This window comes from Pundamilia nyererei, unplaced genomic scaffold, assembly GCF_000239375.1.
Source record: "Pundamilia nyererei isolate P.nyererei 1_Seehausen unplaced genomic scaffold, PunNye1.0 scaffold00001, whole genome shotgun sequence".
Taxonomy (NCBI): domain Eukaryota; kingdom Metazoa; phylum Chordata; class Actinopteri; order Cichliformes; family Cichlidae; genus Pundamilia; species Pundamilia nyererei.
In genome coordinates, this window is record NW_005187402.1 from 4,292,493 (window position 1) to 4,317,878 (window position 25,386).

Genomic DNA, 25,386 nt, shown 5'->3' on the forward strand with positions numbered 1-25,386 from the left:
TTTAAATATTGGCAGTCTTTATTTCAACAAGACTAAAAATGTTGTTTAATATACATTTTCTCTTACACTTTAACATCTATCTCATCTTGTTTTTCCATAACATTTAGGAGATACTCTGACAAGTAGAAATCTGGTGTACTTGTAGGGCCTCTTTTAGAGACATCTAAAACCGCTGCTTTTTATTTACACTCCCCCCCACCACTCTTTTCAGTCACTCACTCCATCCTCAGAGAGAGTCCTTTCTGTTCTTGTGGGCCAAAGGCATACATGGAAAGGTTTCAACAACAGTCCAACTTTAAAAGACACAAGACTGAACTCGCTCTGTGGACCGAATGGACGTCTTCCAGCAGCTGGACCAACTCCTGCCAGCTGGAAACGTTGCTGCCCTGGCCTGCAAGCACAGACATTTTTGTCACCGTCGTCAGCCTAAAACATTTCTTCCGTCTCTCCAAAAGTCGGGCTTCTTCACACTCCTCACACATGACACGAACACGTGCACGAGCCCTTGTGGAAATGTTGGTGGAACACAAGGGAGAAAAAACAGTAACCTAGAATTAAACTGGTCACCTGCAGAAGTAATGCCAAATCGAGCTGCTCAAGCACAGCTTTTTGATTTTAAATTAAGGCTTCAGTATTTCATACGGGTTGCATAGATGTTTCATCAAATCCTTCAAGGTCAGATCTTGATACGACGTCTTCGTCTGATGATTGCGGATGATAACTGATAACCTGAAGATGTCCCGTAAGCTCAAGATCAACCTGTTAATGTCAAAGCCAGACAACATGCAAAGGAATAAACTCCCATCTAATCACTTCATCCGTGCAGACTCGCATTAAAGCTGCAAATCTTTTCGCTATACTTTTACAAAAATGTATATTTCTGTCCACCTTAATCTGCACACTGAAACATTGTAGATGTTGCATTTTTGATAATGTGTAAGTTCTAAATGCATGTTTGAAATACATGGAATACATTAGTGCAGCAATGCTGCACGAGTCGGCATCGTTGTAGAGATGAGATGTTCAGGTAATGCAACTTAACAGACCCGATTATCAAATGAAAAGCTCCAAGAAAAAAAAACAAAACAAAACAAACAAAAAAAAAAAACATACATTGTGCTTGTCAGCTGGTAACAACATACTCAAACACCTCAGGGAATCTGAGCAGATAGATCATAAATCATCAACAACAGCCACTTTCTTTTCTTTTCCCAAAAACAAACAAAACAAAAAAAACGTAAGAAGATGCTAGTAATGTACCAAACATAAAAAAATAATCAGGCACCTTTCATTGCATTAATTTTGGTAGTAATTGTGAAAACACTTAACTTTGAGTTGAAATGATGAGAACCGTTCAGAATGAGTCCATTTATACTGACACAGGCCATTTAACGAGGTACAGCGTGTACTGTGGCACGCTGTGCACACTGACCAGGGCGCACCCCTTATCTGTGCACACTGACCTCTTCCACCACCTACAACTACCAGTAAAATCCACTGTAGTACCTAATATATATCTTCATACCAAAAAAAAAAAAAGCTAAAAATCTCAACACCTCCTCAACATAAAACCCTGTATTAAAATAATCTTTTCTAGATTTCCATTTGGTTAAAACACTGACTTTTGTTCCTCTTGTCTTGTTTAATTAAAATGCTCCCAAAACGTGCATGTTGCCCTCTTTTCTTTCCAAACGTTAAGACTGTATAGAGTCAGATCTTCTGTGCCGAACTGAGCTTACAGTACCAAAAAAAAAAAAAAAGAAAAGAAAAGAAAAAGAAAAAAAGAGGGCATTTGGGACATGTCAGCTTTGCCTTCTTGGGGGTTTAATGGCAGGGGACATATCCAACTCTATCAGACACTCAACCTTATGGTCTAGATCACATTGACTCAGTAAGCACGAGGTATAACCTTACTATTGAATTGCTTAAGCTGAAAGAAGTTCAGTGAAATAATAATGAAGAAATTTAAAGTTAAGATGCGAAATGCTCGCAGCAAACGTACATTATGCGTGTTAGGGGCTTGCAGAGCACCCCGCAGACTCTTCCACAGAACGACGCCATCTTCAGGTCAAACATGAGCACCTGTGCTGTAAACTCTCACTGCATTTTTGAGACGAGCTGCCTCCAAAGCAAACCGAGCAAAACAAGTCTCAAAATGCTTCAGAATTTCTGGCCTTTGTAAAAGTATAAATGCACACAGGCACAAATATTCACAGTATGCACTTTTATAATGTGCAAAAAAATAAAAAAAAGCTTTGAATTAGTAACAAGACAGCGTCACGTGGGTTCTGTTTCTATTAGTCGTGTTTTGTGACCGATAGAAAGACCAGCCTCAGAAATTTAAAGATGTGTCCCAACACAGGCACTCAGAGTTTGACCCAATATCTTTCTTAATGCTTAGATGTCAGATTTCAGTCATTGAAGAAGGCACAAAGTTAATCATGAGATTAAACTGCCAAAGTAAGTGTGAAATGCTGCAAGCACAACCAAAAAGTAGCTCGGAGAGAGCTGTCGGAGGGCAGGTTTATCTGGGCGACAAAGGTGGATCTCCTGGGAAGAAAAATCATACTGCTGTACACTGATGTCTTTAACAACATACGAACAAATAGTTAATAGTGAGGTTATTGTAATATTAAGAAGTTTCTTCCCCTCCCACCCCAACAGTGGACAGTCCAATGTCCTGAAGGCAGTCTTTTTGTTTTTTAAAGTCTCTCTGACAGTTTTCCCCTTCGTGCTGTTGCTCCTGGTCGTTCTCTTCCCTCTCCCTGTCCAGCCAGTTTTATCTCAAGCGGGAAGCTAACAGGGCCAGGGCGAGCCCGCAGAGCGCCAGCGCCATGCTTCCCCGTGAGGTGACCCCAGCTGAGTTATTGCTTTGCACTGGATTAACCCGTGGTGATCCAGCCACTTCACTTCCACCCGCTGCTTTTCCACCCCGTTCTTTATCAGACGTTGGTGGAACAGAGAAGTACATGTCGCAGTTCGGACCGTCGCAACCGCTGCCGCTCTCATCTCCGCTGCCGTCATCATCTAGGGGGCAAAAAAAGACAAGCAGGTGAGACGTGCAGCTAGGAAACCGAGTCGCAAAAGCTGTGAAGCTCATTAACCGCTCTCACCGCTCTCTGCAGTAATGTCGACGCCGCTGTGTGCAGCTTTGAGCCGGCTCGTCATTTCCTTCAAAACTGCTATCTGACTGCGGATGACGATGTCTGGTTTTGTTATGTCCACGTCCACGTCCGGGTTTGATATCTGATTGGCCAGCCCGCTGCCAATGACATCTGATTCGTACCTGGTGGAATCAAGTCTGGCATTAGACTTTAAATTCAATAATTTACAAGCAACGCAGTAAAATTTAGATTCTCTCTTTGTGAAGTCTGCGCCTCTCACCTGCTTTTCGCTGTACCATTCCAGCACTCATCACCAGCTGCAATCCCCTCGCTTACACACACAGTCTCTGGCAACGTGGACCAGAACTTTTTGGCATGCTTCAATTTCTTTTTTACTTCAATTGTCTGTTTAGAACACACAAAAAGAAAAAGGTCAAAAACAATTACTCAGAGTAAATGTGATATTCACTTCTTTGCCTTCTTAGTCCTCACCAGTCGATCTAAACTGGTTCCAGCAGCAGTGGTGGGTCTTGCTTCAGGACTGTAAGGGCGGAAGCGGCTGGTGAAGGTGGACTCTTTAACAGAACGTTTGGAACGAAAGCCGGCGCTTATTTTGGGCGTTCCACATCCTTGGAAAACCTGTCAGAGGAGGAACAAGAACAGAAATGTTTTACAGATGAAGACAAAATGATTAGCCACCCTGTGAAATGTTACGTTTTGGTCAAAAATGTCCTGAGTGCTTTTTTAACAATAGAAGGGATTTTCAACACAGCATTTCTAAACAAACTAGTTTCTTCAGAAAGCATAAATTATTTCTATTTGCCCACAATATAAGAATTATTTCAGACAAAAACAAACAAAATCATCAAGAAATGTAAAGACAGACACACAACGCAGAACACGCCTGGCAGCGGTGGGAAGCAAAAGACTAGAAAGAAAAATGGTGAGAGAACAACTGCCAAGACACCCGTGAATGACTTAGTCAAGTTTGAAATTGTAGTCTGAAGGAGACAATCACTATAGACCTGCACAGGAATGAGCTGCGAGGTTAGAGACCAGGAAAAACTTCTGCAGAAGAAACGCCTTCAAGCCAGACTGAGGTGTGCTAAGAACAACCTGGAGACAAATAATCCAGACTAGAAGAGCGTCCTTCGGTCAGAGGAGATGAAACTACAGCTCTTTAGCTGCAGACACTTTGCTGATGTTTAGAGAAAAAAGTAAGAGTTCTACAACTCAGAGGACACCGTCCCCACAGGGGAACACAGTGGTGGGAGGATCATGATGGGTTGATGCTTCAGTGTGTCTGGAACTGGGAATCTCATCAAGGTGGAAGGAATCATGAAGAAAGAAGTTTATGTGAAGATTTTAAAAGAAAACCTCGAGCAGTCAGAAACCAACCTGGGTCTGAGTCGTCTCTTTATCTTCAAACACAACAACCTAAAACATGTCGCTCCTGGTGAAGAACTACCGCCAGAAGACCAAAGTGAACGTTACTGACCGGCCAGTGCAAAGCCCTGAATTGAATCCCACTGAAAATGGGAGGAGCTTCAGACATTCTCCAAAGAAGAATGAGCAAACAAAAGTTTGTTCAGGAGACGCGTTTGAGACTGGCTGAAAACTACCATAAACGACTGCAAGCTGTTATCCAGCAAAAAGAGTAAACGACTATTAGCATCCAGGAGGTAATTATTTTGACCCTGGTAGTTTTTGTGAAATCATTTTGTTTCTATGTGCAAAGTAAAAATAATCTAAGCATTCAAAATAAAACAAGGATGTTCGGACAAGCTGTGCTAAAAGAATTCCTTCCTCTGCACTTGGAAGGGAGGGCTAATAATTCCATCCTCATCTCTTTTTATTTTGTTTAATTTGAAAGGCGCTGAAATGAGACTGACCTTCTGCGACACCTGCATGCTGTTCTCCTGCATGTTCATAATGGCGTCTGAAATCTTCACATCAATGGGATCCATGACAGACTCGAAATTAAAGGGACCTTCGAGCCTCTCGGCGAGACTGTGCATGGCATCTGAAAACCAAAACATAACAAGTTGAAATCAACACAGGGGAAAGCAATTACACGCTCCTACCACTAGGGAGAAGCACTCGCATTAGGGTGAGACATTTTTAACCAGTGAGATGAGCCATTAGTGTAGGGCAGGATCAAGCTGCAGCACAGCAAGGGGGCAACAGAAACCAGATGCCTCTGCAGACCGCAGCGGTGCCAGCAGCCAGAGATCGACACATGTAACGGTGATATAGTCAGAAACCATGTTTCTGGTCACAAGATCCATCATGCAGGATAAATATAAAGCACACAGTGAAGAACTGTGGATGTGTGCACCACCCTGAGTGTAATGTAACTGATCTGGGTCTGTTTGTACACAGCACAAGACTGCATTCATTCCAAGGGTCACCGCATGTACAGCCCCTCCCTCCCCCTTTTCTTAAACAACCTACTAAAGAATGAGGGACATGTTTTTACATGCTTTTCAACAATAAAACCGTTCCTATGTTAAATGTTTTTCTTCCAAAGCTGAACTGCAGTTTACCTCCTTTATTTACCCCGGGTCTATCATGTCACAAATCCCATTGCCACTCTGGTTTCATGCTCACAAGGAGAATAAGGGGTGCACGCTTAGATAAGAAAGTCGATGAAACTAATGATCTTTGAAGAAATATGAGTAAGCGGCAATGAACCCAGGAGCAGGAGGCTGCATAAATATACTCTGTTGCCAAATTAAACACTTTCAGCTATTATGGTTATAAGGCGGTGTAATCACGGGCAGGTTTCTGTTAAACAGTGGCTGCTAAAGGTGCCCTTGTTCGCATGTCGTCTGCTTACCGAGGAAGTTGTTCCACTCCGTGTCCAAGTCTGCCTGGTTAGCCAAACAGCCACGCATCACATTCAGACAGTAATTCTGGCAGGGTTTCAGGGCTACTTGGCCCGAGCAGTAGGGACAGTACAACATCTTCATGGCCGCTCGCACACAGCTGGGAGAGGCGCTGACCTGGAGTAGGCAGAGGGCAGTTAGTGGGCCGTTTTCATTACATCATAGCCGAAGCACTCACTCGACACCACCAGAGACACATTCTCATACTCTGAAAAAGCATGACCATTAATTGCATAAGCCAGATCCACAAAGCAGTTTAATCTAATCGCCTATGAATCACTCAGTACAGTGGAAAAACAAGTCATACCAGAACAGTCAGAGTGGTTTATGTTACCAGACAGAGAGAAAGAGAACTACAGATCAGAGATGTGCACTCAGAACCGGAGCAGGGAGGGATGGACAGGACTACAAGGAAAACAAGTCTCGTTCTCGGCTGTTAGTTTTTCTCTTTGTTGAAACTGTGCTCCGTCACTTACCGTAGAAACTTTATTGGCCACCTCAGGCATGAGCGCCAGGCCACGCACAAAGGTGCGTGCGGCGATAAAGGACCTCGTTAACTGGATGCGGAGCTTGCGGGGCACGTCGCCGAACGGCTGCAGCTCCTCCGTATGTCGGCTGACGCAGTCCATGTAGGTGTCGCTGAACTCGTATTGCACGTTGACCAGCTGGAACATCCTCTCCAAAAGGTCGGCCCAGAATTCCGACAGCATGGAGTCCAAGTTGACGGCAGCGCTGCCGGACACGTAGTACTGGGTCAGGGACTGGAAGAAGTTCTTGAAAAGTGCCGAGTTCTGCACATACATCATCCCGTATGTTTTCACAAACATGCTGTCCAGCGAGATCTCTGCGTTTTTCAAAAGCTCGCGGAAAAACTCTGTGGAGATGTGAAAGAAAGGCCGGGTTAGTCTACAGCCTGCGGGTGACAAAGAGCAAGAACAAACAGTGTCAGATTGTTTATATTTAAGTGTCTACAGGGAAGAGTTCAAGATGTCACGAAGAGAACATCTAAAGGAGCTCAGGGCTAAAGTTATGACTATCTGCCCAGTTGGACTTTTCCTGTTTTTTGTGACATTTTGAACTTACTGTTGTGTTCCTCTCTCAACATTTTAAAGGACTTTAGAGGCCCAAGTTTGCTTTCAGTACATTAAAAATTTTGCTGCCACCATTTGAAATCAGACTGACGTTACTCCCATTCACCTGTGCCCCACGCTTAGAACGAGCTTAAGCATAAAATCTTTAATGAAAGGCAAAAGGAATGTGTTAGGGGACAGTTGGAGACGAGGGGGTGAGCGCGGAGCATCAGCAGAGATGTCTCTCCACATCAGTGTGCTTCAGACTGACCACCATCAATGGCATTTTTCTGTTGTCACATTCCATTCGCCTTCCTTTCTGCCAGCTTCTCTTGGACTGTCCTTCAGAGACATTTTCAATAGGATTACGGAATAATGCGACCCCACAACCACCAGCAGCAGCAGCCCCTCCCAGCTACCGTATATGGACCTGTATGCACCCCCCTCCCACTACTATCCTACCAGCCCTGCATCTGCCTCCCTCCCCTGCTTTCACTTCATCAGTTCCTTCAGAGAGCTCTCTTCACTAGAGATGAGGAACAATGACCTACTTCATCCTGAGGAATGTCCATCACCCCCCTACCACCCCCCAAATAATCCAAGCCCCTTCTCCCAGACCCCACACCACCCTCCTTGCCCAATTTTCTTAATCTGAATAAAATGAGAATTCCACAGAGCCTCTGAAACATGTTTCACCTTCAGTCTCACACACACTCGCCCTTTTTATCCATTATCTGTGCCCCCCACCCCCCTCTCACAGAGCTTCTGTCCCGTTGCAGTTTCTCGGGGTGCCCACTGCGTGGCTTTGAAATGTAAAGTTCCCATGCTCTCGCAGGGGGAGTCACTAAATGCTCTCTGCTACCAGTACACACACAAACACACTCTCGCACATTCACACTCACACAGAGGACCCGAGTAGTGCTGTCACTTCCACTTCAGACTGACACACTAAAAAGAAAAAATGAGATAGAGGAGGGGTAAGGGTGGCTTGGGGCGGGTTAAGTTGAGGGCTTTTTTTAAGAACTTCAAATCCCTACTGTGTCGCCAAGGATACCGGAAACACTGCAGCCCCTCCATTTACCTCCTCGCCATCACAAGTGCACGCGCACACACAGACACACACACAGAGCCAGGGGAGAGGGCACCAAGTTCCACGCTCCATTGACAGAGATTAAAACAAAATGGTCCACCCCCACCCCTGGAATGTCATAGTAGCCACACTGACATGAAAGTCAGTGAAAGGAGACTGAGGAGGTGAAGAAGAGGAGGAGGAGGAGGAGGTGGGAGAGGCATGAAGCACGAGGACAACCCTAAACTTCTCCATTTCCTTTCTACAGTTAATTAGAGGAGTAATTCCTATATGCTAAACAGATAAGCTCCATTATGCGTCTGGACAAACCCATGGGTTTTTAAGAAGGGTGTGTGAGGGGTGGTGGCACAGTGGGGGCAGGGCTGGCGGGGATATGAAGGCTCTCTGGCCCAGGCTGAGGGGCCCAAGTATGAGCAGCATTACTCAGGCATCTTGCATTGTCATTAAAAACAATTTATGACACGCAGTCGTCTGCCAACAGGCCGAGGAGCTGAACGCTCCCTCTGGATTTCCCCATTAAAAATGTACCTGTCACTCAGCCAATGGTCTGAGAGAATCTGGGTGAAAGGTTACACATGAGAGTGTCAGCTGTAGGGAAATGTAAGGAAAAGGACGACTCCTGCTCGACTATCTGTCTTTCCCTTCCTGCACGCTCCCCCCCAGCTTGTCACTATTCCAACGTGCTGCAGAGAAAGCGCTAAATTACGAACAACGATCCTGGGCCCAATCCATCACAGGAACAGAGAAACTGACCGATCTCCTCCCACTTCCTCTTCCAAAAACTCCCCCCACTAGTGTCCCTATAAACTATGCTCCTCCCAATCCCAGCCCAGGCGGTAATTGCATCCTATTTGTGCCAATTAGTCGCCGAGCTTCTCCCTTTTCTTATGGTATGGGATTCCGTCCCTCCTGCTGCTGAGCTCGGTGCTCAGATGGATGTCGCTTGTATGTGTCTGGAGGCAATGGGGCCATAATCCAAGCGCTTAATTCCCAGACATGGAGTTGCTCTGCTGGACAGGGTCACTGCAGCAGGACAGGCTGAGGTCAGAATAAACACGCAGCGACGAGACACACAGAGAAAGAGAGAACTATTTCTGGCTCTGGTCTTAATTGGCCATGACTCTTCGCTCCAGGCGCATGATGAGAGCCTGCCCAATCACATACACTACTTCCTGAGTTTATTAGTGCGCGAGCGAACGCTGCGTTCGTCTTCATGTGCAGCTGCGTTTGTGCACATGTGCGCACTCCTTGTGATGTCACGGCCGCTGCTGTCATTTCTCTGCAACAGTAAGCAGACCAATGAGCACTTCCTGTTCCCATTTCACTAGCTGTAAGCGCTTCCTTCGGTGGCGTCTTGATGTGACAAAAGGAAATAATAGGCCGGCAGCCTGAGCCCGTCACCACATTTGATGTGAGAGAGAGAGAGAGAGGGCCTGGCGATTTAGGTAGAAGAGAGCACAGCAGGGCTTTGTAAAGAGATCCCACATCTAACTGTTGAGAGACTGCAGCAACCTGCCTACAGTGATGATGAGGAGGGAGCACGCAGGGAAGAGGTTCATGGTCATCCGTAGAGCTGTGCCCTTCTGATAAACTGGACGTTCTTTTTGGGCGTTGCCAAGCTTTAGAATTTTTGCGCAAGCCAGTTGTTATGACTCCGTTACAAAAACACTTCGTGCTGAATAATAGCGGAAAAATTCCTAAACAAAACAATATTTATGCAATAGTTGATCGGTGGTGCTCTGGATGGATAAACTTGACATAAAGAGCCGAAGCCACAATTGTTCAGAAAGATTATTTTTACGAAATTGTGGTTCTGGTATCAGTTCCTCTAAAAATCAAACACCATGAACACTATTTTAATCTCAACGTTCCACTCTAAAGTTGAAGCCTGTTACGGAAACAACATCTTCATTTGCTCGCACGCATCTCGGGTGTTGTTTTTAAACCTGGTTTGTAGTCGTTACCTAAACGTGACACTGACATTTCTGAAGCTGACCATTTGTTACAGGCTGTTTTTGTATATTATGGACGAGATGATTAAACGAGAAAATAATAATTTATAGACTTCTCAGTAATGAGAACAGCCCTTAATATTGCCACTAAGCACCAGATGAGTTGTGCAAGACAAACAGGGTGGAGGACATGCATGCGTGAGAACTGAGTGCAGTGAATCACAAGCAGCACTTGGACACAGTGAAGAGAGATGGAACGAGAAAGAGCGGCAAAGAGAGGGGTTTTTGGGAGAGTGAGGCATAAGAAGGGGACAAAGGGCAGTAAGAAAGGAGAAAAAGATGGGCGGGACAGCTCGAGCAGCCACTGCATTCCAACACGTCACATTCCTCTTCACATCTGGCTGCAATACACATGCTCCCTGTTACTCACCATCCCTCGCTGCCTTTCACAGACACATAAGATCTGACCCACATGTGTGCACACCAATGCAGAGCTATGCACATAACCTCCTTTAACAAGCAAGATTCCAATGCACCGGGAAACTAAAAATATTTTTTCTTCCCATGTTTTTCACTCAGCCTGTTTGGGAATCCTCATCCTCCCCTCTATCCTATCATCGCAGGGCTGCAGTGGTGGCATGGTTTGGTGGTTGAAGGTATTCAGAGCTGCCCTGCTTCCTCTGTGAGTCAGCACTGTTGCATGTTCCCATGCGCTCTGGCCCTCAGCAGGGGAAACCTGATCCCAATATTTACAGGCATACACACATGTGCTCACACACAGAGGAACAGGAAGTATAGAGACGACTAAATCTGAAGATGTGTGTGGTCCGTCTGGAAGCACGCGTGTCTCTCTGGAGAAAGGGAAGCCTGTATTTCTTTTATTTTATTTTTTTACATTTCCTTCAGGGGGACGATGAGACAGGGAGCAGAGACATTAGGAGACAGGTGGACAGGCCAGAAGACACAGACTGGCTGTCTCTGCTATGAGCAGTGCGCTGGCAGGTGGGAGTGTCCATCAAAAGGGAAAAAAAATAAAAATAAATAAAAGTGTAGCACAAATGCTGCGATGAGGAAACCAAAGCCAGTCTTACAACATAACCTGAAAAGCTGCATGTGTTTGTGAGCCAGTGTGTTTGCTTACTGTCAAAGTGGTCATGCCTCTGTTTGAAGGTGGATTGTAGGCTGGTGCTAAGCTTGGAGACGGGAGCTTTGATCTCCGTGTGGCTCTGCTGGCTTAGCTTCTCCTCCATCTCCACAGTGCAGCAGGAGTAGCCCTGCGGACACACTTTCAGGGGGACTCCTGGAACAGACGAGGGAGAACGTGCGTTAAATTTCCACGTCATCTGAGAAACATGCAAGTCAACACAAATTAACTCGAGGAACAAGTCCTGATTTGAAATAGAAACATAAAATTTAAGATTCGATTATGATGCTGTTAATGTCACTGTAGCAGCAAGTAATGCAGATCAGTCATTGATTTCTTCCCTGGGATTCAGACCTTATGCTGAGAAATAACAGGTTCACCTCTCACCAAATCAAACGCACCCTGGCTGTTAAAGCCCCCTTAAATGCACTTAATTGCAGCTCAGAGGAGCCTTTAGCTGGCCGCTTTATAGAGCCCCGCTCTTATCCCGACACTCCCCTGTCTTGATGGATAGTTCAGTGCCAAAGCTTTCTCTGAGTGCTGTCCCTCCTAAACAGTGTTTAAGAGGAAACGATTAACTTTTCGCCCACACTGCAGGTAAGTGCGCTGACGTCAACCACAAGCACATGAATGGAGATAAACATATGTGCAAGCACGCTGGGCTGAGGAGTCTGAAAATGCTCTCCAAGTAATGTAAATTAGAAGGTTTTGGACTCCTTATTTCGGTGTAGGGCTGCCACAAACGATTATTTTGATAGTCGACTAGTCATCGATTATTCTTGTGATTAGTCGACTAATCAGATCATCATCCATTGGACGTAAAACGTACAGCTTATTGCACCAGCACACATCTGCTCTTATATAACTATCATTAGCTTACAGCTTGAAGTGTTTAAGGTATGTGCTAACTAAAAATAAAGACAAGATGATAGTTTATTAAATTTTAATGAAATCTGCAGGTTGTTTCAGTGAAGTTTAATAAACTCATCTGTCTGCTCCTTGCTATCTAAAATATAACAGGACACTAGAGCCGGGCGATAGAACGATAATGATATGTATCGCGATATAACTTTTTCTCGATAGAAAAATTCAACTATCGTGATAGACCTCGCCACTCTTGTCCTCTTAAAAAAAAGAAAAAAAAAAAAGAACAGCCAATCCAAATTAAGTAGCGCAGAGCCACACAGCCGCAGCGTCACGTCACGTGATTTGTTACGCACAGCACAAGTGCCAAGCTGCACATGTTTATTTATTTGGGAAGCAGCCAGCCACCGTACCGCCCGGGTAATGGAGAAAATGAGTGTGCCGACTAGAAAAATCAACCGAGCGTGACCGAAGGTTACCGAAGAGAAAACAGATGATGGTTCCAATGCCAGAGAGATTGTCGAACGGAAGAGCCAAAGAAGTTCCGTAGTGTGAAGGTATTTCGGTTATTTCAAGTCTGACAAAAAACAGAGTAGCGTGCACTGTAAATTGTGCCGAAAGCAAGTCTGGAAATACAATAAACTGGTGCATGCGCTACGTCCACATGTACCCGGGCATTTTTGAAAACGCAGATTTTTCTATGCGTTTGCACCTTTCGTCCACACGTAAACGGCGTTTTTGGTCAGTGAAAACGAAGATTTTTGAAAACTCCGTTTTTGCATTTACGTGTGGACTAGAAAAACGGAGAAAACGCAGCGTCAGAGGTGTGTGCATTTTTGACGTCACACTGTGCGCCACATTATTGTTTCGGTGAAATGAATTTCTACAATACTGTTACTGTTAATTCTACTCTCTGCAGTGTTTAAATGCTTACATATACACACAGTTACTGTCCCTCCACACATACGACTCGGTTCTGCTTCTATGCCCCAGCTTTGTTTACTTTTTCCCCACCGAGGCTTCTAGACTTCTGATTGGCCAACATTTCTGCACGGTTAGGAATCTAGCGCCACCTGCTGCTTTGGCATGTTCATAGCAGCGTTTTCCTTCATTTCTCCCTTTATGTGTGGACGGGATTTTTTTTTTTTTTTTTTAAACGAAAACGGAAAATCTCAGTTTTCAAAAACACCCGTGTACGTGTGGACGTAGCCTCAGTCTCTGACTGGAAGCGCTAATTCGTCATTCAGCTTTTGTCAGACTAAAGTAACTGTTAAAACTGTTTGAAAAGCTCAGCTATACAACAAGGAGAGATTGAGAATTTCCTTTTAGTTCTCAGTTTATTTGATATTGACAAAAGTTAGTCAGTTTTGTCTGTTCTTCTGTAACACAAACTAAGATTTATTTTTAGAATTAATATTTTGTTTCTAAGTGGAATTGACAATTTAGTCTGTTTCGTTTGTTCTATTTTGAAACTTAAACGTTTTAGCGGCTGCCTTTTGTGTAGTTTGCAATATTTGCCTTTATTTATCTGAAAAAGTCTCATGTTCCTTAAGTACATCTACCCTGTTGAACTTATTATGGGAAATAAATATTTAAATAAAAACAAGCTGCTGATTATTTCACATTTTACTTGTGAGCAACGGCACATTTAAATCTTACAAATATAGTTATTTGGCTTATATCGTGATCGATATCGTTATCGCCTGAAATGGGAAAAAAACATATCGTGATATGAAAAATCTTATATCGCCCAGCTCTACAGGACACCGGAGTAAATTCTCAAGCATCTCACACTTCTGATAATCAGTTGTCTGCTTGACGTTTATTCAGCTGTGCAAAAACTATAACTTCAATCTAATCCAAACTGATTTACTCAGGAACAAATAAAATACTACAAAAAGCCAAACAATAACATTTTTAAGTTATCTAAGTGACTTATATTACATGTTTAACCTGAGTAGCGAAAGATGGCGGTGGGTTTGAAAACGATTTGCCGGGAGTCCGGTGGTCTCACGGGCTCTAGTTAGCCTTGCCCCCGCCTAGCTATCGAGCTAGTGGGTAACAGACGTCTCCGAAAACGGAGCGATTTTGAAAATATGTGGTGTCTTGATAAACTGAGCAGATATTTGAGGTTTACACAGCTACATTCTCGCCTGAAAATATGTTAAACGTTTATTTTGTGACCCAGAAAGAATAATAAGAGTAATATTAAAACTAACCAGCTGCCACCATTGTTGACAACTGCGCTGGGCCGTGCTATGAATTCCGGGACACAGCTTCTTCTTCGGGGTTTAACGGCAGCTGGCATCCTTGTACATGCAGTGCTGCCATCTTCTGTTTCAGTCCGTTATTACACTCTTAAATCCTGCTACTTATTCCTGCGTCTTTTGGGATCTTACAAAGCTTCAAACGACGCATCGACTATTAAATCAGTCGTCGACGATTTTAATAGTTGATGTAATCGTGACTAGTCGACCAATCGTGGCAGCCCTATTTTGGTGTGAACTGAAAGTGTATATATGCATAAGATTTCCATCAAGAGTAAGTGCCAAGTGATGCCTTCTTCAAGGCTCGTTATACTAGACAAGTGGTGTTCTTCTCCCCTAGAATCTCAGCACGAACAGCTGGGGTACAAAACTGACAGACATGGCTCTGAAAGATTGACTCGATTAAAAACAAAAACAAAACAGCAGCCTGTTCATCTCTGTTAAAACCCAAATACTGTGTCTGACAAAATGCGAACTGCCAAAAGTCAGGTTACCATCCAATTAAAAGGAGGGTCAATGGAGGACGTATGCAAGCCGCAGCTGCAATAATGTTTTGTTTTAAATGTAGCTGTTGGAATCTGGGAGAACACAGGGATCCTTTCACTGGATCCCAGCACCAGCAGCCAGTTTAGTTTTCCCCACCAGCTTGTGCTGAACACGTTCCTGCTACTTGCAGGACTAGCATGTCATTCATGGACTGACGCTTTGGGATTATCAGCCACACTCATTCAAAAAAATAAATACATAAAAATCCTGGATTAGTGTTTTCAGATTTCACCAAGTTCCCACATTACTGACACACTATTAATACTTGATACCCTCACAGTTATTCAAAAAGGTTATTATTGGTTTATACATTTTATGACAAGTTGAGACTTTTCAACATTAAAAAAAACAAACAAAAAACCCAAAACCCTGTACTTCCTTTAAGTGACACTAAAAGAACCGTATGTAAACCACATCTGGCCATTCCATTCACTAACATGTCCTGAATAAACCTGGCAAAGCTACCTTAAGCTCATCTTTTGTTCCCGTCACTTTCAGCGCTGATAATCAGTTATTATTCACTTCCTTGTGTTACTCGTTTCTGTTACACAGGGAAGCTGCTCTGCTGCAGCTGAGGTTCTGCCTGTTGAAACTGGTTTGATTACATTAAAATCAAAGCATATGACTGGGATTTTTCCCCCACCTTGTGTTATCTTCAAATGTTTAATGCGTTGCTATGACAACCCTGACAATGTGGATGTGTTTCTCTGTGACATCTTGAGGCTGCTTTCATTACTGCTGTAAATGTAATAGAAGACGCCCATTGAATTCTATTAGCAAACAGGGCCCGACTTTTGGTGATTTTTCTTGGCGGCACAGCATAAAAAGATTGCGCATGCGCGCGCACACACGCACACACGCACGCGCACACACACGCACACACACCAAGATTTTCTTCAGCACAGTGAATCAAACATATCATAGTTCCTAGCATGTTTGAATAAGCACCTAGAACTTAAAAATAATGAAACTTAAGGGTCAGACGTGACTCTCAGCAGTGCAATCGTCTAAACGGGGCACCAGAGGGAGGGATGCACCCTGGCGCCATAAACTGGACGCCTCTGTCTGGGATTGAGTCCAAATAAGCCTCAAGTCACCCCTTCTCCTCAAACTCATCCCCCTTGTTCCTTTAAACATATGCACCTACCTCTCACACATACCCAGGCACAGTTGGCACCCCATACCTAAACATATTCACACATCACATCACCGCTCAACACATGGCTCTTTGTATGAGGAGCCTGATTGGAGGTACCCAGACACACACAAACACACACAAACACACACACACAGGCTGAACTTTTAGGTGAAACAACCATCCAGTCTCTCCTCGAGCAGGGCCCCCTGCTTGCCCACAGCGCAGGCGTACAATCAAAAGGGCTATATCCATGTGGAAAATAGACGAAGTTACCAAAGTACACAAATAAAAGTGAGATGGTCAATATTTCACAGGAATGTCTGTACAAATGTCACATTGTTAGCTCAAAGGATTAGGTCTCTGAAAACTGAAGAATCTTAGCTAATGCATACTTTGTGAAAACATTTTGGCAGCCAATTGCTCAAACCGCTGGGAGAGAAACGGCACCCGCTGGAACAAAAAGAGCGCGCAGCAAAAACGAACAGTTAGAGCTTATAAAAATCAACATCCCACTGACATGTTTCTGCCTCACCATTGCAGGGAAAAAAGGAAAAAGCTTTGTCAGTTGATGCATCAGTCATTTCTCCACCAGCACTAGCATGAATAGTCTTTGTGCGACGAGTTGCCTGATGGAGTTCCTTTGAGGGGCCTCCGTCATCCCCTCCAGTTTCCCCAAGTACTTTAAGATGTAATAAGACACAGTGACAGAGCATTGTTCAAGTGTCACTTAGAAGAGGGAAAACTGCAATTTATGGCAGGGAAAACGAGAGAGTAGCATCTTGTAAACAAACATGCGACTGTGTCGTGGCATTCATGGGCTCTTTGCTGCCTCTCTGGCCTTTCCTTTGTGGCTGTTGAGGGGGGAGCGACCACCATCCCCTTTAAATGGCTCATAAAATAAGTCACTTCCCTTTGACATTGTCCTGCCTCTCAAACTTTGTTCTCAGAGGAAGGATGGTGGGGGAGGTGAAAACGCCTTACAGACAAAAACCAGATTAGACACCTCGCCACCCCCTCTGCCTGCCATCATGTGCCCCTGAACCAGACGGACCTCAAAGTGCCCCCCGCTGCCGCCTCGCCCGCCACCACCCTGCAGGCTTAACCAGCGAGGTCAGGGGTTAACAGCGACTCCTCTGAGAGAGGTCCTGTCCTCTGACCCCTCCTCTCCCTCCCTGTCCGCTAGCCAGCACATCCACCACACACACAGTTAGTCATGCCTCAAACCCCAATCACTCCAATAATAACGCTGCCAACACACATATCCACCCAAACAAAAATTGTAAAAATCCTCACAAGTACAGGCAATTAAGAGACACGGGAACAGACAACATATAAAAAGGACTACTTAACGGGCACACACTACAATTGTTAAAACTGCAAAGAGAGGTGTGGAGGAGGCCACAGGGTGCAGCATGTCACGAACCATACACAGCGCTCTGTCACTAATTGGAGCCTAGTCATCTGTGACTGAACCATAACACCGAGCTTTCACACGACCATCAACATTTGTAAATAATTAAAATGATAAATGCAGCTTAAAGCTCGTGTATATACACAAACACACACTTCAGTCCCAGTGGAATGCAGGTCGTTTGAGATGGCGAAAGCTGGGAAATCTCACTTCGAAACACCAAAAATGTGCGGGCGCCTTCCAAGTCGCTCTGATTTATGTGTGAATGCTCAATATATAAAACAAAAGATTCAAACATTCCCAGCCGAGTGAAGTACGAGAAAGAAAAATGAAAAACAACACCCGTGAATGCAAAGGTTCACTATTAATTCACATATTATGCTCGGTCCTGTAAAAGGGAGAGTGCTGCTAGTCTGCTGAGCGTTACTCACACACGTTGTTGTAAATTTGAACACCCTTCAGCCATAACATTCTCCTTTTGCTTCTCACCTCTGTCTGCGGTGCAATTTTCCCGAGGGGGTTAAGAGATTGGTGCCATTTGTTGGGCAACTTTCTTTTCTTGCGCCACATCCTGTCAGGCACAATCACGTGAACCAAACCTGCAGCGGAGCAGGTCGACGTCACCGCTCGTTTAAAAAAGGTGTGATATTTTACGCACAAGCATGACGTTAAGGGCAGAATAAATTGTGGATTGATTTAAATGAGGAGAAAGAGATGAAAAAATAAGCAAACAGCTGCGCATATCCCTTCCAAAAACATAAAATCATAGCATTCCCCCCTCCAACTCATTCCCTTCTTAGATTCTTTCCTGTTGCAACATGTTGTCAAATCAGCCCGTTCTTTTTGTCTCCCTCTCTTCCTCCCTTTCATCTCCAAGAAGCCTAAAGTTGTCGTCTGTATCCGGGTTTTAAGAAATCCTTTGACTCATTCGCTCATTCGTCACTGATCCATTAGTTTTCTCAGCTAATGTAATGTTCAAAAGAATTCTAATAATTCTGCGCTTAATGCAGAACTAAATAACTCAGTACAGACTAAAAAATGCTTCGCTTTTTAAGTCAGCTTTCACTAATTACTTTGGGAAGTGAGTATTTTGAAATTACACCCTCACAGCTATGCAAAATGATGGAATGAATGTTTTCTGTGCAGGGCTTAGCGATTCAGTGTCTGCCATGACTTCAGTCTAGTGTTACTTTATCCCGTGATTTTTCACAGTACAGCTAGGATAAGTGCTTTTCAAGAAATTCTTTAACCAAGCCTTACTCAAACCTTGTTTACAGCTTGGAAGGGGGGGGGGGGGGGGTTATAACAAACACTCACTGCCTGCTACTCAGTACAACCGCAGACTTGCTGAAGGGCATCATGCCAGCACTAGTTCAGGGAGGGAGGGAGAAGTGTCTCTGGTTCACTTTCCACATCCACATTTTCCTTGCTCCCTTCTGAGGAGTCAACCTACTCATGTCTGCAAGGTGACCATTACGTTAAAGTAATTACTGTTCAGATATCAACTTGAAAAGTGTGCCCCCTTTTTAAGCTTAAACACCACTACCATCACATTCAGCAACTGGGAAAAGAAGAAGAAAGAAAAAGAAGAACAAAGAAGAAGAAGAAAAGAAGAAGAAATAAAGCAACATTAAACGCACACTCTAATATCCTAAATACATACTGAGCTTCAGCTGAATTACCGCAAAGGGAGAAAATGTTCAGCAACATTATGCTGTAAGCGGAAACCATTATTAGAGACTGGGCTGTTCATATGGAGATCATCAGGGCAGGGCGATATTTCCACCTACTCCTTTTCTACACTTCAGCCCTTACAAAAATAGAGTAATGACAAGTTTATGGCAGCTTTGGCCAAACCAATAATGCTTTTTGGGTCCCGCACCATTAGGGACGTCCAAGAGATTCTGAATGTGCTGGGAGGGGAATTCTGAGTCTGAAGTCACAAGCCTCAACAAAATGGTGGGTAGAAATGCTGCCCTGTATCCATTGTTTGTGAAGTTAAGAATAACCGAACCAACAAATTCTGCTCTTGATGGACAAGAAACGATTGTTTAACGTGTCGTTCTACTCAAGCGGTGTCGTCAGCGCCTGCATAGAAGCAAAGCTAACGAACACAGCTGATCATAAGCTGTGTGTCAAGTCAAGTGTCTGCACAGAAATCCCGTCTGCTGTACAAACACACCACAGCACCACTGACCCGGACATCTGCTCTAAAGAAGACACTACAACACATGCTGTAGAGCTGTGGCTCCTCACAGGGAGTGGCAGTTTTTGGAGACAGGCTCCAGCTAACCTATGACTCACTCACACACAGCTCTCGTAACTACCCTCTAGCTTGTAAAGGATGCAAGTGAAGTGGGCAATGGCTTTAAAAATTTAAGTTAGCGGTAAAATCTTTTACGACGGTCATTTCAAACTTAAATCCAAACATCTGCAAAAACAGAAAACGTGCCTGGAACAAAAGGTTTTCCCTCAGCAGGATCACCATCTTCATGAAGTTTTTCATCCTAGACAAAAACTGCATGTGCTACAATACTTCTAGACCATACACTAAACTGTGTTTTGTTGATCCGTTACTGAATATGTCCAATAACAATGATAGTTGTCTCTATAGCAGGGCTGTAAACAATTATTATTTTTTAACTTTGAGGATTATTCGTGTAAGTTTTAGAGATTTGTTTTTCACCTTTATAGCAGGAAAAGAACCCAACAACCATCTCAGGCTGACCGCATGACATAACACTCAGCATCACACTGCAGGTTAGCTCATTGTTGCCAAGCATCGTCTGAAGGACCGCCTTCTTGTTCATCTTATCGGGAAGCTTTGATTTCACTCACAGCAGGTTAACAAGATGTCGAGTAACGACAACTCTGAGTCTGTTAGTCAGCTGACCATAAAGCGACCATCGTTCACATGATGAGTCAAGGCACCGATGTTGTTTCAGCCTTGGAGGTTAATGCAGACTACAGTCACAGAGGAAGTTGATCACTAGTGTCGAGCTTGGGAAACTCGAACACCGCCTGTGACGTGAAAGATTTACTCCACTTAGAACAATGTTCACCATCCATTTGTGAGGGAGGAAGTTGAGGTTTAGCGGAGTACTCTCTGGAGTGAATATTCAGAGCTATGCAGGCAGCCACAGAGCTTTGGATAATAACTGTGCAAAATGATGTTTCCTTAAATAAATCAAGAATTAAAATCTCTTCCACCGCACAGCTGTGAAAACACCAAACTGCCAAAATGTACTTGTCACGTGGCATCAGTGTGAGGAGGGGAAAAAAATAAAAATGTGGCTACTGCTGCGGTGCAAGAGCAAAAAAATCATTAAAATCCTAAAGTGCATCTACTGTTTTTTGTTTTATTAAAAAACAAAAACAAAAGCAGTAGATGCCTCCTGCCATCTCAGCAGAAAAACAGAGCACGGCCCAGCTCCAATTTAGAGTGAAGAAATGTCACATTTAAGGCTTTATCTGCGCTAAAATCGGCAAGATTTTGTCCAGCTTGCGAGTTGTTCTCTTAATGGCTCTCAACCTAACAAACAAACCTCACACTAGGATCCATAAATCGGAGCCCTTCGCCACCAGAGTCCATTTCTGATTACTAAACCAGTCGGGGGCTCGGGCCAATTAAAACTCTCCATTTGTGAACATTCCAAAACGCTGTCATCCATGAACATTTACCCAGAAGCCCCTGGGGAGATTCCTCAACACTGCCCTGGCCTCTGGTTCGGCCTTTTTTTTTTTTTCTCCCCCCTTCTCCCATCCCAGCCCTGCATCTCCGGCTTTGTCTCCCCACACAAAAGCTCCCTGCCTACACCACTTCCCAGGTCACTGCTTTGTCAGGACTTCAGCTCGCTTCTTAACTTCCCCAAGTGCATTTAACAAGTCAAACCAAATTCCAGCCGCTGTTCCGCAACTGCTCTGCAAGTTCACCTGCTGGACTTTATATGCACATCTGTTCAAGCAAAACCTGCTTGAATCCCTGACCAATGCATGCAAAACAGCTATATGTTCTGATTAAAGACTGTGCATGTGGATTAAACGGGTTCAGGCATTAGTGCTTAAAATGCCCATTTTAAATTAAATGCTCTTAAATTAGAATAAAACGGTTCAACATTCGGCCCAGAAAGAAGCACGCAGGTCAAACCACGGTCATAACTGCCCTGAAATTAGATTATAGACAGAAAGGTCAGGCCTCCAACACAACTGCGAGCTTAGCCTCTAACCACGAGGGCGCTTGAAGCCATAATTCATATTAACATAGTTATGGGGAATTCATAGTTCAAACAGAAGTGGTTTGGTTCAGGATATGATTTAGCTTGGGGTACTTTCATAGTGTGCGCCGCACAAACTTTCTGCAACATGTTTTACTTTCTGAAAACCTCCCGTCCATAAATCAGCCCCGGTTCAGTGGGGTGACTGCTACTCAGCTCCGCTTAGCCAGCTGGTTTTTGACGCATCTGTGTCAAGTAATGCACAGAGAACAGATTCGTACATAAAAGAAAAGACAACACTAAACACTTGCGAGTAAATCAAGAAACATTCCTTCCTACCATCACTCTGCTGGGAATCTTCCTCAACAACTGCACCATCTATCAGCACGCGTTGGATTCACGTTAACAACTGGTCTAATCTTTTAACCTTCCCCACATCTATCTCTCAGGTGATGCTTCCTTTGATGAGCCGCAGATTTGAAGTATTAGACCCATGGCTTCAACTACAGATTCCACCTTGCCGCTTTAGTCTTTCAGTGTTTGCGTGTACACGCGTGCGAGGAAATGTGACGCAGTTACAGCGAGAGAGAGCGAGACTGTTACGCTGAAGATTTGCAGAGACAAGCAGACAGAGTTTGCAGACAAATGGAGAGAACAAGTTACAGCACAGCGTGATTATCACAAGGGAAGAGCAAGAGGGGGGGGAGGAGGCACAAAAGACGTTCCTGGCTTGTCCCTATACACCAGCCCTCCATCTTTCCACTGACTCATGGCACACAAATGAAAACAGACTTTAAAGGAGAAGATGAAAAACACTCTTTACTTAACGCCAAGTGCTTTACCAGGGGACCCTGCGCAAACACTGTTGTGCTGTCAGAGAAATGGACTACCGTTAAGCTTGCAAATAGATGTGCTTCACACACAACGCATGAGAGCTATGCAGTAGAATATATGGAGAAAGCTTAAACCAGTTTGTGGCCTTTATGTGTGCCCTGTGCAAGTCGCAAAACCCAAATTAACACCCTGCCACTCAAAAAAAATTCTAATTTTTCGAAACATACGAGGGCTCTTAAAAGACCTGACATGCAAACAATACATTTCATTGTTGGTAGTAAAACCCAACGAACCACTCCTAAGGACTAGGAGCTCTTTGACAATGTTTATAACAGACCTCAAAAAGCAGCTGAAGTCCACCAGATGTTGAGGCAGGACGGGGCCCGGCGAAGCCCCCCCAGGCAGAATGAGGTCAGGTACGAGATCAAGTTTCTGGAAGCTCAAAGCTACAAGGGGGGGGGGGGGCAACAAAGATTCTGATATACCTGTTGGGCCTTACGAAACTAGACACCCAACAGAGGCGTTGGGAAGAGAAGCACTCACTGCCGACTGTCAAAAGGAGCGGAAAGACTAAACCTTGGGGTACAATGCTTTAATGGTTCTCAGTCATGGATGGCTCAGTCTGTTCACGACGATGTGCACCGAATGGGTCGATAAATCAAAGCTACTTGCTGTTTCAGTCATTCACAATATTTCAACCACTGGCGCGCCGTCTCACATTCCCACATAACGAGTAATTTTTCTGCCCACAAAGCACACACTGACCAAATGATTTGCAGCCATCACTTAGCAAAGCATTCGATCCTTTTATGTGTATGTTTTTTATCACGCTCCTTTACCCGGCCTCAACCAGAAGAACATCTGCCGCTGTCTCCTTCATCTTTTCAAAACCTACTTTTATCGTGGTGCAAACTTATCAAGTTCACAAAGCTATGTCGAGCAGCCAAAAATCTGACTATTGCTTTTTTTGGGGGATGCTTACGCAAGAAAAACAAGAGAGCTTTTTGATCTCAAACAATATAATTTATATGAAAATAAATCCAAGAGTGAGCAGCGCACAAGGAGAGAGAATAGGTAAATATTAGGAAACCTATTAAGCTAACTGCAGTTTGGAAAGTTGAGCTAAGTGACTGACTGCCATGTCAGTGGGAGTCTTGATGCAGGCCTTGGGAGTAATTAGCAAGGATTACAGCTCCTCTGGCCTGCACCCAGCACTGGGGTTTCAGCCCAAACACCCAGGCAAGTCCCTGGCTTCGCTCCCTCACAGCTTTCCCCAACCGCACAGGCCTCTGGTGGTCACACAAATCCTAATGACGATCATGACTATCAACACGGGGCATCAAGCCCGCTGGGGCTTCAGAGGAAATCAATTAACCTTGGTCGAGTTACACCTACATCTTAACCACACTCCACGCTACGTGGTGAGATGACTTGAGTGAGTGATTGGAGACACGATGCAACAGGCAAGGAGGTGGGGGGTGTCGCACTCCACCCCTGCAGTTAGAGATCAGCGCTAGCGACCCTGTACCACACTCCTCACAGCTGGCCGGGTGTCACCAAGTGGTCAGCAAAACGGCAGCTCAAATATCAGGACAAAAAAAGTGGCAGAAGCAGCAGCTTAGAAGCCTGGAGTCAACTGGCAGAGACAGGCTGAGGTTGTGAGGGAGTAGCTGTGATAAAACAACCCAAAAGCATACAGAGCAGGTATTCAAGTGATCTGACAGCACACCAAAACTAGCCTAAAGTGCTTGTCTTGATACACAGACAACATTTTTGTGTGTTTCAGAGCAGATACTTCCTCAGCTTGTGGGTTTAAAAGCATCATTTCATGTCAAAGCCAAATTTTTAAACATATTTTCATACTGGGAAACGTCTTACTGGTGCCTCCCTAACCATCAGAAGCGTGTGCAAAGCTATAACAAGAAATGTGGCTTACTTTTGGCGTTCACATAATCAAACCCTTTCAGGTCAAGTGAACAACAGTGGTAAAAGGAGACTAGACAGGAGCTAGGTGGGCTGCAAGGCAGGAAAGTGCCAGTGAACCACTTCTGACTGAAGAGAAAGAACAGGAAGGGGAGAAAAGGGAAAGACTAGCAGTGAAACAAAACCTCCCAGAGGAGCTGCAAAACAGCGAGCGGCGGGAGAAGAAAATGATCTGATGTGTCAGTCGGGAGAGAAGAGGCACAGTCGACTCTTTCGTTTTTTTCTTTTTAAACAGCGAGCAAACAGGATGTGTTAACAAGGAGGTTTTTTTTTTCTTTTTTTGGGGGGGGGGGGTGTCATCTCTCTCAAATCAAAATACGGAAAACCGCAAGGCCAGATCAGGATTCCCCACAGTTTGCATGAGGGCAAGAGCCGCCAAATGATACAGTTGTGTTCAACTGTGGCCTGCAGTGCCAAAAATGTACTGTGAGGCGCTTGTTTAAAACCTTGTATTGTGCTTGACAGGCACGTGCACTCAGAGGGATTTACTAAGCGGAGCAGGCTAGATGTCGACTTGTACACGGCCTATATGGCCAACCGAGGATGATTCACATGCATCCAGTTGCCTCCCTGGATTCAATGAGCCTGTGTCACACATTCCCAACCACTCTCTGGCTCCCGTCTAGCCCACCACTTGTGGATATTCAAGTGGACTCGGGTACAAAACTGTCCTGTCAGTCAAATCTCTCCCTTTCTCTGCATGCCTCAGTCAGTCCCTCCAGTGCTCTCTTTGTTGCCGTGTGTTCCCAGCTCCGGGACTCCTGTGTGCAGGTCTTGGTGGTCCGGTGTGGAATGTGGTGAGGAGGGGGGAGGCAGGCCGGCCCAAAAAGGGGGTAATCAATTGTTCCCACACAGAGCATCCACCCCCCACTGATCTGTCG

General features: G+C 44.5%; 1 protein-coding gene across 1 annotated transcript in view; it reads right to left on the reverse strand.

Annotated features, from left to right (window-relative positions):
- The window catches only part of gpc4 (glypican 4), a 32,295-nt gene continuing 6,909 nt past the window's right edge, over positions 1 to 25,386 (reverse strand). Inside the window, exons 2-9 of the mRNA XM_005719483.1 lie at positions 11,246 to 11,404; positions 6,469 to 6,866; positions 5,944 to 6,109; positions 4,997 to 5,127; positions 3,597 to 3,743; positions 3,385 to 3,509; positions 3,114 to 3,286; positions 1 to 3,027 (exon numbers count right to left, since the gene is read on the reverse strand). Coding sequence (XP_005719540.1) covers positions 2,780 to 3,027; positions 3,114 to 3,286; positions 3,385 to 3,509; positions 3,597 to 3,743; positions 4,997 to 5,127; positions 5,944 to 6,109; positions 6,469 to 6,866; positions 11,246 to 11,404 — 1,547 coding nt within the window. The 3' untranslated portion in view covers positions 1 to 2,779. The remainder of the gene's footprint in view (positions 3,028 to 3,113; positions 3,287 to 3,384; positions 3,510 to 3,596; positions 3,744 to 4,996; positions 5,128 to 5,943; positions 6,110 to 6,468; positions 6,867 to 11,245; positions 11,405 to 25,386) is intronic.